The 15,499-nt window shown below is 50.6% G+C and overlaps 1 protein-coding gene across 1 annotated transcript in view; it reads right to left on the reverse strand.

Moving 5' to 3' along the window:
- The window catches only part of LOC127452993 (integrin alpha-8-like), a 142,106-nt gene that overhangs the window by 108,297 nt on the left and 18,310 nt on the right, over positions 1–15,499 (reverse strand). Inside the window, exon 4 of the mRNA XM_051718944.1 lies at positions 6,614–6,737. Within this exon, the coding sequence (XP_051574904.1) occupies positions 6,614–6,737 (124 nt within the window). The remainder of the gene's footprint in view (positions 1–6,613; positions 6,738–15,499) is intronic.

The following is a 15,499-nucleotide window of genomic DNA, read 5'->3' on the forward strand; positions in this document are numbered from 1 at the left end:
GCTTGCTGGTCACTCTCTCCTCTCTATGATGCTCTGGCGAGCCTATTCAGGTCTCCCTCCACCATCACTATAATGAGACAGGTGTTAGAGATAGTTACGACTCAGGTGACAAGCCTTACCGCTCTCCCTCTCCCGCAGACCGACACATGACCAAGCCCCCCATGCCACATACCCCCACCGCTGACTCAGGCCGGGGCAACATCCGGCCTGCCTACTCCCCCACCATTTCTGGAGAGAAAGTCAGCAACAACCATCTGTGCCCCCGGTCTGTGGATCACCTCGAAATTAAAGGGCTGAAGCGCCAGACACCAACGGGTGATCTGCATGTTAGTATCCTTCATGCGGTGGAGCCACTGCAGAGGAGCATGATCGGAACAGAGGGTGAAGGCCCGCCCCAGCAGGTAGTAGCAGAGGGTAAGAACAGACCACATAATCGCAAGACACTCCTTCTCGATGGTACCATACTTCGTCTACCTGAAGGAAAGCTTGCGACCAATAAATAGCACAGGCCGTTCCTCCCCTCCCACCTCCTGCGAGAGCACCGCACCCAGCCCCCTGTCAGATGCATCAGTCTGCAAAATAAAGGGGAGAGAGAAATCAGGTGCATGTTAAATTGGCCCCCCACACAGTGTGGACTTTACCTTAAGGAAAACCTGTTGGCACGACTCCACTGGACCGGACCGGGAGCCCCCATTTTAGTAAGGTCAGTCAGCGGGCTGGTGATATCAGAGTAGCTAGGCACAAACATTCGGTAGTAGCCAGCCAGCCCCAAAAACTGCCCTACCTCCTTTTTGGTCTTGGGTGCCAGGCAGGCTGCGATCGCTGCAGTTTTGTTAACCTGTGGACGCACCTGCCCGTGACCCAAGTGGAACCCCAGATACCTAACTTCCACCCAATTGCACACTTCTTTGGGTTGGCCGTGAGTCCCGCCTATCTCAGTGCTCTCAGGACAGCCTTAGATATTGCATATGCCGCCGCCAGTCATTACTATAAATGATAATATCATCTAGATATGCAGCAGCATATGCCGTGTGCGGTCTGAGGATCTTGTCCATAAGGTGCTGAAACGTGGCCGAGGCTCCAAACAAACCGAACGGAAGCATCACAAATTGGTGTAATCCGAATGGTGTGGAACTGATATTAGAGTTAAAGGGATCTGCCAATAACCCTTTGTTAAGTCCAGCGTCAAGTAAAATTGAGCCGCACCCAACCGATCGAGTAACTCCTCAATTCGCGGCATTGGATAAGCATCAAATTTGGACACCGCATTCACTTTCCAGTAGTCAACACAGAACCGGACCGGGCCGTCGCTCTTTGGTACCAGAACTACCGGGCTGGCCCAATTGCTGTGCGACTCTTGTATTACGCCCATTTCAAGCATTGCCTCTAATTCTTCCTGAACAATCTTTTTCTTGTGTTCAGGAAGATGATAGGGTGGTCTCGATATGGTGCTCTATGAGGTTCATGCGACCGGGTAGGGGTGAAAACACATCCGCGAATTCCGCTTGCAACCTGGCAATGTCTGTAAGCTGCGACAGTGAGAGGTGGTCTCCGCAAGGGACCGGGGTGAATGAACTTGATTTGGGAGATACCTCCGTCCTGAGCTCTGCCCACTCCGGAACTACCATTGCCAAGGCTACAGGCACCGCCTCCCTCCATGGTTTGAGGAGGTTGAGGTGGTAGATTTGATGTGCCCCTCTCCTATCCGTTCGCCTAATCTCATAATTGAGATCTCTGACTCGTCGTGTGACCTCAAAGGTTCCTTGCCACTTGGTGAGTAATTTGGAGCTCGAGATGGGCAGCAATACAAGCACTTTATCTCCCTGTGCGAATTCCCGTAGTCGAGTGCCCCTGTCGTACAGTCAGCATTGACGTTCTTGCGCTTGGAGCAATTGAACTTATTGAATTTTATTTGTACTATTCAAAGGTCCTTCCTCCCAAGCTTCCCGTATGACGCCAAGCATGCCGCATGGCTGGCGCCCTTACAATAGCTCAAATGGGGAAAACCTTGTGGAGGCTTGCGGGATGTCTCGTACTGCAAACAGCAGGGGCTCGAGCCACTTATCCCAATTCTTAGCGTCTTCATGTACAAATTTACGAATTATGTTTTCTAAGGTCTTATTAAATCGTTTGACCAACCCGTCGGTTTGCGGGTGATAAACGCTGGTGCGAATCAATTTAATGCCTAATAATTTGTATAGTTCGTGAAGTGTACGTGACATGAATGTTGTGCCTTGATCAGTGAGGATTTCCTTTGGAATCCCCACTCGGGAGATAATTTTGAAGAGCGCCTCCGCAACACTACGTGCTGAGATGTTGCGTAGAGGCACTGCTTCCGGATGTCACGTTGCATAGTCCACCAGAACTAATACAAAGCGATGGCCATCTGCAGTCCACTCTAATGGCCCAATGAGGTCCATGGCAATTCTTTCGAAGGGGACATCGATCAACGGCAGAGGGCACAATGGCGCTTTTGGGGTGGCCGGTGGATTAACCAACTGACATTCACGGCACGCCGCATACCATTTACGAATGTCCCGTGAATGCCCGGCCAAAAGAAATGGGCCATTATACGGTTCAAAGTCTTTTCGTGACCTAAGTGACCAGCCACTGGGTTATAGTGAGCCGCCTGGAAAAGTGTTTCTCGACGGCATTTTGGTACTAACAGCTGAGTGATATTCTCTTTGGTTTGAGTGTCCCGCGTCACACGATACAACCACTCCTTGATAATAGAAAAGTATGGGTATGTGAGCGCAACAGCTGTTGACCATCAATTACTTTCACTTGGTCAAAGGTGTGCTTGAGGTACTCGTCACGTGACTGCTCCAGAGGAAAACCCCCCTCAGGGAAGCCCCTGAGAATGGGAATTTCCTCGTCTGCATCATCCTGATGCGGAGTCGACGTTGACGGCCCTGGCACCGCTTCTCCAGCCATAGTATCGCACATCACACACTACTTTGCAGGACCCATCCACACACATTACCCCAAACAGATTTTTAAAGCCGGGCCAATTGGTTCCAAGAGTCAGTGGATGGGTGAGGCGGGAATTAACCGCAGCCTCGACTCTATGCCTTTTTCCCCTGAATTGTATCTCAATGGTAACCACCGGATACTTGTGAATGTCACCATGCACACAACTCACCCTCTCCCGTTTATTTTTATCCAATGCCCCGCCTTGCACCAAGTGTTGGTGGATCGAGGTTTGAGAACAACCTGTATCCACCAAAGCTTGATGTGTATCCCCTTTTACTCTTACCAGTTTCCGATATGCCCCTACCCAATCAGGGGTGGCCTGTGGAGCATCGAGGATCTGAACTGGTGTCCCTACCTCCATCACTGGACACCGATCCTGACTGTGTCTGGCTTCCCCACAGCTCCAGCAGACCAGCCCAGGTCTTCTTTCCGCACTCGTGGGGGAGGTCTCTCCAACCTGGGTGGGATAGCGGAGGGAGACAGGGGGAGTAGGGAGGACAGACAAGGGGACAGTTCCTCTGGACCAGGGGTGGGGTTTAGTCTGGGCTCCTCCCCACCTCCGAGGAGCCAGAACTGGGTGGGACTGAGGGGGACGGGAGGGAGGGGAAACATGAGACACAGGGGGTGGAGAGAGAGAAGAGAGAGGAGAGAGAGAAGAAGACACTGCTTCGCCGCCTCCTGGAAACGCCACCATGTAGTGCACTGCCAGCTGGACGGCCTCCTCCAGCGATGCCAGGTGGTGGCACTGGACCCACTTGGCCATGCCTCGGGGAAGTTGGGAGACAAATTGTTCCAGTACCACCAGATCGATGACTTCCACGAGGCCGTGGGTTCCCCCCACTAGCAACCATTTCCAGCAGGCGTCACGGAGCTGCTGCGCAAAAGCGAACAGGCGGCCGTGCTTCCCGAAGCTCAGAGAACGGAAAAGCTGCCGACTCTGCTCCGGGGTCCGATCGACCCATTGCTGGATGGCGTTCCTCAGGTGGCTGTAATCAAGGAGGCTGGCAGTGGGAAGTTGCTGTGCCACTAGCTGCGCCTCCCCGGAGAGTAAGGACAACAGGCGGGCCGCCCACTGATCGAGAGGCCACCTCCAAACCTCTGCGGTCTACTCGAATAAGTCAAGGAAGGCCACCGGATCATCATTTGGCCCCATCTTCGTTAGGGCCATCAGAGGAGTACGCTCCGGGGAGGTCGCAGTGTCAGCCCCATCCCTGGCGATCACCTGCCGGTCCTCCGCTTGTGCCTGGAGCAGGACTTGGAAACGTTGTTCCTGCTCCAGGCGTACCTCCATGAGGGCTTGGTGTTGGTTCTGTTGGACACTGGTGAGGGTCTTGAAGATTTCGCCCAGCGCTGAGGACTCCATAATGGCGCCCCAGGTAAGATCCATAAAGGATCTTAGTTTGTGGGCAATGGAGGAGTCAGGAGACAACGAAGCACGTTCAAGGTCAGTCTTTTAATGTTCAGCTTCACACGAAATTGACGGTAACCATCAAAACAAATAAATACTTTTCTAAATAAATGAAAGCACTCTATCAGATTGTGGTGTTGGGCTTGCTGGTCACTCTCTCCTCTCTCTGACGCTCTGGTGAGCCTTTTCAGGTCTCCCTCCGCCATCACTATAATGAGAGACAGGTGTTAGAGATAATTATGACCCAGGTGACGAGCATTACTGCTCTCCCTCTCCCGCAGACCAACACATGACCACGCCCCCCATGCCACAAGTGCTTATGCAAGTTACTAATCAAACTGCATGCTGTGTATGTGTGGGGAATTAATGCAATGTAGGGTTAATTCAGGTAAATTGTGCCACTTTTTGACATTGAGATGACTGAAAAAGTAGTCCAATTTACCTAAATTCACCCAAATTTATATTAACTTATCTATGTCATAATAAGTTCTGTGTGTAGCAGTTATGTGGTACAGTATACAGTTTAATCTAAAGTTGAGTGTATATATGCATCTGTGTATGTTTGTTCTTGAAGAAAATTAGTAACCATGATTTCATCAAGTAAAATGTGGAACTTTTGTAGCTGCTGTAAAAAAAAAAAAAAAAAAAAAAAGCTTAAACAGAAACATAGTTCTAACTCTATTCCTAATCCCAATTCTAAAATCAGAGGGAAATTATAGACTGATAAGAATGATGTTCAAACCCTAACCCTAGGCCTAAGACTAACCCTAAAATCGGATTGGTTGATAGAAATGCTGTTCCAGGAAGACCAACAAGAATGTTGATCCAGTAACATCTCATATGTGGCAAAAAAAAAACCATGAACTGCTGTTGTTGTAATATAATGTACACTAAATTGTGTCCTGTGTTTGTTGATATAATGTGTCACACAGTGGAGGGCCAAAGCACAAGGTGGGGAGACTTAATGAGCTGTAACATCACTTCTACCAATCCCAATGTCTGCAACACTGCATGTGCCTTGGAATACAATCAAAAATCTCTCTCCCCTCTTTCATGCCACCTCTGTTTCTCTTCTTTCACTCTTCTCCTCTGTCAGACATCCGAATGACTTCTACTTTCTCACCTTGTCTCGGCACTACTGCATTTGCAAATGTGTGTCTATGTGCATACATGCTTGCATGAGTGTATCCATTCCATAGTGTCACAATGTCAACATTGAACAACCTTGGAAAGGACACCTTGCTGACCTGCCAGGAAAACATCTGGCACTTGATATTGTTTAACAGAGAGTAAGGAAAGTAATTCACAGCCATTATGAGCTCGTATATCATACACTAATTCACCCTCTGAAGAAATTAGGCACAGTTACCATCATTCATACATGTATACTGCTTCACTCTCTACTATCTGTTAATACAAACCTGTCTGAGTGTGGGTCAGTGTGAGTTTTGTACTCCCTGGTGATGTCTGGAGAGATACATTTAGTATTATGTGTATATCAGATATAATGCCAAGAAATCAGATAAATTAATCAGCATTCTACGTAACTGTGAATTAAACCTCAAAGCAGAGGAAATAAGTAGGAAATTACATCAAAACAAACATGTGAGCTTCCCTTTGATCTCTGTTTACAGCAGGGCTTACAGTATGATTGCCATGGCAACGGCCTGCTGGGCAGTCCAAAAAGCAGCAGCTATGTCTGTGATTCTGTATGGAAAGCATGATGGGAATGCATCCTGGCTCTAAACACCACCAGCAAAGTACATGTGCAAAAGTGTTCCCACAAAATGTGTTCTACTGAATATCTTCTAAGAATGGTAAAGCTTTAAGCTTAAGTGTGTAATTTCTGTAGCCGCTGAACAGAACTGTAAAAACAAACACTGTTTTCAAAACAGCCTTCCAAATAAGCCCCCCGTCTAACGTTAATCGAACAAACAGATAGTCCCGCCCCAACTCACGCCACTGGACGAGCCAGTGTTTTTGTATAGAGCTAGACAGTTCACTTAAAACAAACAGGAATTTTCATAGCACCACAGAGATGTGAAAATTAACCTATGAATGGCTTACAACTAGCATATTAAGCTGGGATAGGAGAAAATATTTTAACACCGAAAAAATTGCACACTTCAGCTTTAAAGATGTGTTTTTCAGTCTGTTAGTAAGTAACTGCATGCTTGTTGGTTTTGTGTGACTACCATATTTGTTTCTTTATATGTATGCATGAATACTCACTGGTTCTACAAGGTGAATATTCAGCATAGGCGCTAAAGTTCTGCACAGCCACATAACATGTTCCCACTGGATCCATCTCACTGCTTTCCTTCACTGTCCTCCAGTGATAGAGTGGAGCACAGGCCTGCAGACACAGGCACACAATGTCAATGTAACTAACAGCACTGAGAGCACCAATAAATTACCATATCAAGTTAAATACTCTGTATCTAATCATTTTATAAAATGATGAGGATGCCCCTGCCATTCATGGGTGGATGAGAGGAGAGGAGCTGAGGATCCAGCTGTTGATGGAGGGAGCACTAAAGCAGAGGAGGGCAGAGAAAAGAAATCTTCCAGCTGAAAATACCAGCATCGCTGGTCACCAGCTTATCAGGTTCCCACACTTTTCAAGGCACAATTTTCCAGGACATTTCCAGGACACATTTTTTTTTTTTTTGTGCCACACAGTTGTACATTTTAAGCAAAAACACACAAGAGGTCGTTAAAATTGTGGTTACTATTTTAACATTTTAATTCAATTTCATCATCAAAATGGTGTCTAATCAAATGAATTTGTTAAAACTTTAGTCTAATGAATATTTATTATTTATTATTTTAATTTATTAAATTTTTCAACATAATATTGCATTATCAAATGAAGTGCTTGTCTACAAAATCCTCACAGCACAACACTGGAGATATTTTGGTCAAATGAAGTGCTGCACAACAGAACATCACAGATGTGAGATATTGCTTTAATACATTATTATTGTTGTTATTATTATTATTATTCAATTGCATTAAACATTATCTTTTTTTCCCATTTCACGAGTTCATTTTAATCAAGCTTTTGTTTTCGCATTTCTGTGTGATTTTGATGGTAGTTTCTCACCTCCGGATAAGCAGCTTGCTACGTGTTCCAGTGTGATTATTAAACCCCAAAAAGCGATTTTATAATATATATATATATATATATATATATATATATATATATATATATATATATATATACACACACAGGTGCATCTCAATAAATTAGAATGTCATGGAAAAGTTCATTTATTTCAGTAATTCAACTCAAATTGTGAAACTCATGTATTAAATAAATTCAATGCACACAGACTGAATGTCATGTGTATTGTGTTGATTCATGTCTTTTATTTTGAAATTCTAGTTCCTGGTTCATGTCATGTGTTCCTGTTTCCCTTGTCATGTGATTTCTGTTTTCCCTCCATGTTCATGTGTCATGTTTTCATTGGTTTATTGTTTAATTAGCTTGTTATGGGTTCTGTTTGTTCATTGGTTTATGTTCTCCCATGTCTTGTATTTAAGCCCTCATGTTTGCATTGTCTAGTTGTCAAGTATTGGATGTGAATGTTGTTTTGTTGTCAAGTCAAGTCAAGTCAAGTCAAGTCAAGTCAAGTCAAGTCAAGTCAAGCCATAGTCAAGTCTAGTTTATGTCAAGTTCATGTTTTTGTTAAATCATGTTTATAGTTAGGGTTTTGGATTCACTTTTGTAAATAAACTGCACTTGGGTTCTCATCTTCATCATCGTCTTCGTCTTCATCATTGCCGCAGCCAACAACGTTACAGAATACTTGACCACCCATGAACCCAGCAGTTTTACTTCTGTGCCTTCGTCAGGGCAATCGTCCCCTGGACGACTATGTCGAGGACTTCTGCGGTCTAGCCTGCCAGGTGGACTTTAATGAGGTTGCCCTCAAAGACTGTTTCAGATTTGGATTGAATGAGTCCATTTCTTTTTTGATGCCTGGCGGTCGCAGTTCCCTCAACCTGGTTCAATATATCAACCTCGCCACATTCCACGTTCACTGTGGGGGAGCCAGATGCCGAGCCAGAGTTCCACGACATGGCCGCCGCCGAGCCAGAGTTCCACGACATGGCCGCCGCCGAGCCAGAGTTCCACGACATGGCCGCCGCCGAGCCGGAGTTCCACGACATGGCCGCCGCCGAGCCGGAGTTCCACGACATGGCCGCCGCCGAGCCGGAGTTCCACGACATGGCCGCCGCCGAGCCGGAGTTCCACGTCATGGCCGCCGCCGAGCCGGAGTTCCACGACATGGCCGCCGCCGAGCCGGAGTTCCACGACATGGCCGCCGCCGAGCCGGAGTTCCACGACATGGCCGCCGCCGAGCCGGAGTTCCACGTCATGGCCGCCGCCGAGCCGGAGTTCCACGTCATGGCCGCCGCCGAGCCGGAGTTCCACGTCATGGCCGCCGCCGAGCCGGAGTTCCACGTCATGGCCGCCGCCGAGCCGGAGTTCCACGTCATGGCCGACACCGAGCCACAGCAACAGCAACACCTCAGCCTGCTCCATGCCACGTCACAGCAACGCCTCAGCCTGCTCCATGCCACGTCACCACAATGCCTCAGCCTGCTCCATGCCATGTCACAGCCACACCTGAGCAGTGGGACCTGGAGATGGTTCCCACCCTTATACCCACCCTTAGTTCTCCTGAGCAGGCAAGGGGAACTTTTGGCCCTCCGATCCCGCCTGGACCCTCCGAGCCCTGGACTTTGCCTTGGCCTGTCGGTCCCTCGACATTGCCTCAGTTCGGCGTTCCCTCGGCTCCACTACGGTCCTTCAGCCTGTCGGCTGTGCCGGGGTCCCTCGTCCCTCCGACTCCTCCTTGGTCTGTCGGTCACCTGGCTCCGCTTTGGCTCTCCGATCCTCTTGCTGCGCCTCGTCCCTCCGATCTGTCAGCTTCACCGGGGACCTCCTTCCCTACAGCTCCACCTTGGTCCTCAGTCCCACCGGCTCCACCTCAGTCTTCCGATCCCTCAGCTCCGCCTTGCTCCTCCGAGCCTCCAGCACCACCTTGGTCCTCCCTGCCATCGGCTCCACCCGGGTCCTTAGAGTCTTCGGCTACTCTCCGGGCACCACGTTCCATGGCTCCACCCCTCGAGCCTCTTACGGCTCCACCTTCCATGGTTCTGCCCCTCGAGCCTCTCATGGCTTCACCCCCTACGGACTTTGCCCTGGTCCCATGCCCCTCGCCCTTTCTCGCCACACCACGCCCCACACCTCATGACACCCCCCCCCCCCGCTCCCTACAGAACTTTGAATTTATGTCATGTTTTACGTGTTTTGTTTATGTGTTGGGGCATCGGGAGCCGCCCCTTAGTGGGGGGGATATGTCATGTGTATTGTGTTGATTCATGTCTTTTATTTTGAAATTCTAGTTCCTGGTTCATGTCATGTGTTCCTGTTTCCCTTGTCATGTGATTTCTGTTTTCCCTCCATGTGTCATGTTTTCATTGGTTTATTGTTTAATTAGCTTGTTATGAGTTCTGTTTGTTCATTGGTTTATGTTCTCCCATGTCTTGTATTTAAGCCCTCATGTTTGCATTGTCTAGTTGTCAAGTATTGGATGTGAATGTTGTTTTGTTGTCAAGTCAAGCCAAGACATAGTCAAGTCTAGTTTATGTCAAGTTCATGTTTTTGTTAAATCACGTTTATAGTTAGGGTTTTGGATTCACTTTTGTAAATAAACTGCACTTGGGATCTCATCTTCATCATCGTCTTCATCTTCATCATTGCCGCAGCCAACAACGTTACACTGAAACTACTTAAGTCTTTGGTTCTTTTAATTGTGATGATTTTGGCTCACATTTAACAAAAACCCACCAATTCACTATCTCAACAAATTAGAATACATCATAAGTCCAATAAAAAAAAAAAATTTTTAGTGAATTGTTGGCCTTCTGGAAAGTATGTTCATTTACTGTATATGTACTCAATACTTTGTAGGGGCTCCTTTTGCTTTAATTACTGCCTCAATTCAGCGTGGCATGGAGGTGATCAGTTTGTGGCACTGCTGAGGTGGTATGGAAGCCCAGGTTTCTTTGACAGTGGCCTTCAGCTCATCTGCATTTTTTGGTCTCTTGTTTCTTATTTTCCTCTTGACAATACCCCATAGATTCTCTATGGGGTTCAGGTCTGGTGAGTTTGCTGGCCAGTCAAGCACACCAACACCATGGTCATTTAACCAACTTTTGGTGCTTTTGGCAGTGTGGGCAGGTGCCAAATCCTGTTGGAAAATGCAATCAGCATCTTTAAAAAGCTGGTCAGCAGAAGGAAGCATGAAGTGCTCCAAAATTTCTTGGTAAACGGGTGCAGTGACTTTGGTTTTCAAAAAACACAATGGACCAACACCAGCAGATGACATTGCACCCCAAATCATCACAGACTGTGGAAACTTAATACTGGACTTCAAGCAACTTGGGCTATGAGCTTCTCCACCCTTCCTCCAGACTCTAGGACCTTGGTTTCCAAATGAAATACAAAACTTGCTCTCATCTGAAAAGAGGACTTTGGACCACTGGGCAACAGTCCAGTTCTTCTTCTCCTTAGCCCAGGTAAGACGCCTCTGATGTTGTCTGTGGTTCAGGAGTGGCTTAACAAGAGGAATACGACAACTGTAGGCAAATTCCTTGACACGTCTGTGTGTGGTGGCTCTTGATGCCTTGACCCCAGCCTCAGTCCATTCCTTGTGAAGTTCACCCAAATTCTTGAATCGATTTTGCTTGACAATCCTCATAAGGCTGCGGTTCTCTCAGTTGGTTGTGCATCTTTTTCTTCCACACTTTTTCCTTCCACTCAACTTCCTGTTAACATGCTTGGTTCCCTATCTGTCATTCACTCGACGTTGGTGTGGATGTAGTGAGACTAGGGGTCACTCTTGGGAGCCCGAGACACCTCTGGTCTTTGATAAAAGGCCAATGAAAATTGGCGAGTGGTATTTGCATGCCACTCCCCCGAACATACGGGTATAAAAGGAGCTGGTATGCAACCACTCATTCAGATTTTCTCTTCGGAGCCGAACGGTCATGCTCACTGAGCTGAATACTACTGTTCATTCACCTCTGCTAGATCTGATGGCGCATGGTGCACTGCAGAGAATGCCCCTGGGCGCTTCGGCAGAAAAACTAGAGAGTATATTTTCTGAAAGAGCATTTTTCCCCTCTAAAAGAATATATATTTCTCTAAAAGAGCGCACACACAGAACGTCTTTTTAAAGACGCTTTTCCGATTGTGTGTTATTCCTGGTTGTGCTCGTTATCTCTCGCCTTCTGACGGTCACGATCACTGTCTTTCGTGTCTGGGCACTGCTCACGCGGAGACAGCGTTCGTGGATGGTCATGTTCTCATTGCGAGAATATGTCCATGGCAACGTTGTGGTCGCGGCTCGCCTTCGTAAGAAAGTGAGCCACCCCAGAGGCTCCCGCCTCGGTCCTTTTACCCACGGGTTTGAGGCCAGCGCGGCTAGCACTGGGGGCGATTTGGGGACCCCAATGGGACCGCCTCTGCCGGGTATCCCCCCGTGGACCTCCCATTCCCCAGCATGCTCGTCTGTCCCGATCGGGCTTCCGGGTGAGTCCGCCGGCTCGTCTCACGGTGAGTTCAACCTCTTATTCGGAGCCCGCGAAAGTGATGAGCTCTCGAGCGCAGCATCGGAGAGCGGGCTCGTCCAGTCGGAAGCCTCAGCTGGGCTCCTCCCTTCGGGGTCGATCGCCCAGTCACTGGCTGACGTGGAGATGACGACATGCTTTCCCGGGCAGCCGCGAGCGTCGGTTAGAGTGGATTTCACCGCTCTTCCCTGAACCCTCGCGGCTTGGTGATTGGTTCCTGGGCTCGCGGCGCCGCTCAAAGCCACGCCCCGCCCCGTTCCTTTCTTCCTGGAAGTGCATGAAGAGCTGACAAGGTCGTGGGAGGCACTTTTTACTGCCCGGTCCCGATCTTTTCAGCTTCCCCGCTCTCGCTACCCTCGATGGTGGGGCGGCCAAGGGTTATTCGGCAATCCCCCGGTGGATAAAGGCACTCGCGGTGCACCTATGCCCGCAGAGCGCCGCTACCTGGCGCGGGTGCCCAAAGCCCCCGTCCAAGGCCTGTAGGTTTACGTTGTCTCTGACAGCCAAGGCCTACGGTGCCTCTGGACAAGCCGCCTCCGCCCTGCATGCTATGGCTCTCCTGCAAGTCCGCCAAGGCGCTAAAGGAATTGCACGAGGGTAGTTCCACCCTGGGATTGATGCAGGAACTGCGCTCGGCGACCGACCTCGCTCTCCGAGTGACGGAGGTCACGGCGCGGTCTCTCGGGCGGACGATGGCCACACTAGTGGTCCAGGAGCGCCACCTTTGGCTCAACCTGGTCGAGATGGGTGAGGCCGACAAGACACGATTCCTTGCTGCCCCCATTTCCCAGGCGGGCCTATTCGGCGACACTGTCGAGGACTTTGCCCAGCAGTTCTCGATGGTAGAGCAGTAGATGGATGCTAGCCGGCATATCCTGCCCCGGCGCGGCTCAAGATCCTGCACCCCATCTACTCATCGCCAAGGGCGTCCCCCTGCGGTGACTGCACCGGCTCCGTCGCAGCCCGCCCCTTCGGCCTGGCCCCGGTGTGGAGGCAGACGCCACCCGTCTCGCGGCCGCCCAGAACCCGTGAAAGGCTTCAAAGCACTCTTGAGACGGGCGACCCAGTGACAATGAAACACGCTGCTCTGGAGCTGGTAAGCAGATCTTCATCTTTTTGCTACCTTTTGCATTTAATCGCGCTGCATGCCCAAGTGGCTGCAGTACTCGAGCTCAGCAAGAGTGGTTTCCTTGTTCCCTGGGTCACGTATCCGGTGTGTACGGCTGGCATCACGACCACCGTCCACCACTCCATTTGGCAGGTTGGCGCTCCAGCGGTGGTCTCCCGCCCTGAGCGCCCAGCTGTGGCACAAATCCGCCCCCGATGTGACAGTCTCCACAGTTCAAGAGGACAGGCCTCTTCCTCCCCCGTCCCAGGCTGTTCCGGGGGTGGTCACAAGGAGCCAGGTAAGTGCTTCGATGTCCTCGGACTCAGCACGGCCACGACGTGGTGTGGCACCTCGAGCTCCGCCCCGCCGCGAGGCCCCACCTGCTGGTACATCCGATGACGTTGTCCCTTTGGTCCCCCTTGCGCGGAACTTGGATGCATGGCTTGCGCCTTCCAGTCCGTCACGAGGGCTGGTCCGGACCGTCCAACTCGGCTGCGTGATTCACTTCACCGGGCATCCGCCCAGGTTCAGCGGTGTCCACTTCACCTTGGTGAAAAACGAAAACGCTGCTACCTTGCGCGGAGATCGCTACCCTCCTATGGAAGGACGTGATAGAACCTGTCCCTCCAGCCGAGATGAAGAAAGGGTTTTACAGCCCCTACTTCATTGTACCGAAAAAAGTCGGTGGGTTGCGGCCAATCTTGGACCTGCGAGTACTGAACCGGGCTTTACACAGACTCCCGTTCAAGATGCTGACGCAAAGATGCATTCTAGCGAGCGTCCAGCATCAAGATTGGTTCGCGGCGGTAGACCCGAAGGATGCGTACTTTCACGTCTCGATCCTTCCTCGACACAGACCCTTCCTGCGGTTCCCGTTCGAGGGTCAGGCGTATCAGTACAAGTCCTCCCTTTCGGCCTGTATCTGTCTCCTCGCGTCATTACGAAGATCGCAGAGGCTGCCCTTGCCCCGTTAAGGGAGGTGGGCATTCGCATTCTCAACTATCTCGACGACTGGCTAATCTTAGCTCACTCTCGAGACGTGTTATGCGCACACAGGGACCTGGTGCTCTCACACCTCAGCCGACTAGGGCTTCGGGTCAACTGGGAAAAGAGCAAGCTCCTCCCGGTTCAGAGCATCTCTTTTCTCGGTTTGGAGTTGGACTCAGTCTCCTTGACGGCACACCTTACGAACGAGCGCGCCCAGTCAGTGCTGGCCTGTTTGAAGGCGTTCAAACAGAAAACAGCGGTTCCACTGAAACTTTTTCAGAGGCTCCTGGGGCATATGGCATCCTCGGCGGTGGCCACCCCACTCGGGTTGATCCATATGAGGCCTCTTCAGCACTGGCTCCAGACTCGAGTCCTGAGATGGGCATGGCGCCACGGGACACACCGCGTGGCCATTACGTCGGTCTGTCACTGTCTTTTCAGCCCTCGGACCGACCTCTCGTTTCTACGAGCAGGTGTTCCCCTAGAACTGGTCTCCAGGCACGTCGTGGTCACGACAGATGCCTCCAAAACTGGCTGGGGCACTGTTGGCAACGGGCACGCAGCCGCCGGCCTCTGGACGGGTCCGCGGCTGCGTTGGCACATCAACTGCCTCGAGTTACTGGCAATTCTGCTCGCCCTGCGGAGGTTCCGGCCGTTGATCCAGGGCAAGCACGTGCTAGTTTGGACAGACAGCATGGCAGCGGTAGCATGTCAACCGCCAAGGTGGTCTGCGCTCCCGCTGTATGTCACAACTAGCCCGCCGTCTCCTCCAACGGAGTCAGCAGCACCTCAAGTCGCTGCAAGCCACTCACATCCTGGGCAACCTCAACACTTCGGCGGATGCGCCGTCACAACAGGTTACCCTCAAGGGAGAGTGGAGACTCCACCTTCAGGTGGTCCAGCTGATTTGGAGTCGATTCGACAGGCACAGGTGCACCTGTTCGCCTCCCAAGAATCGTCCCCACTGCCCGCTCTGGTACGCCCTGACCGAGGCCTTTCTCGGAATAGACGCACTGGCACACAGCTGGTCCCCTGGCATTCGCAAATATGCGTTTTCCCCCAGTGAGCCTGCTTGCACAGACCCTGTGCAAGGTCAGGGAGGACGAGGAGAAGGTTATCCTGGTAAGCACCCTACTGGCCCACCCAGACGTGGTGCTCGGACCTCACGCTCCTCGCGACAGCTCCCCCTGGGCAAATTCCCCCGAGAAAGGACCTTCTTTCTCAGGGAAGGGGCACCATCCAGCACCCGTGCCCAGACCTCTGGAATCTCCATGTCTGGCCCCTGGATGGGACGTGGAAGACCTAAGCTGTCTCCCACCTGCGATGGTAGACACGTTCACTCAGGCTAGGGCTCCCTCTACGAGGCGCCTGTATAC

Source organism: Myxocyprinus asiaticus, chromosome 15, assembly GCF_019703515.2.
Source record: "Myxocyprinus asiaticus isolate MX2 ecotype Aquarium Trade chromosome 15, UBuf_Myxa_2, whole genome shotgun sequence".
Lineage (NCBI taxonomy): Eukaryota > Metazoa > Chordata > Actinopteri > Cypriniformes > Catostomidae > Myxocyprinus > Myxocyprinus asiaticus.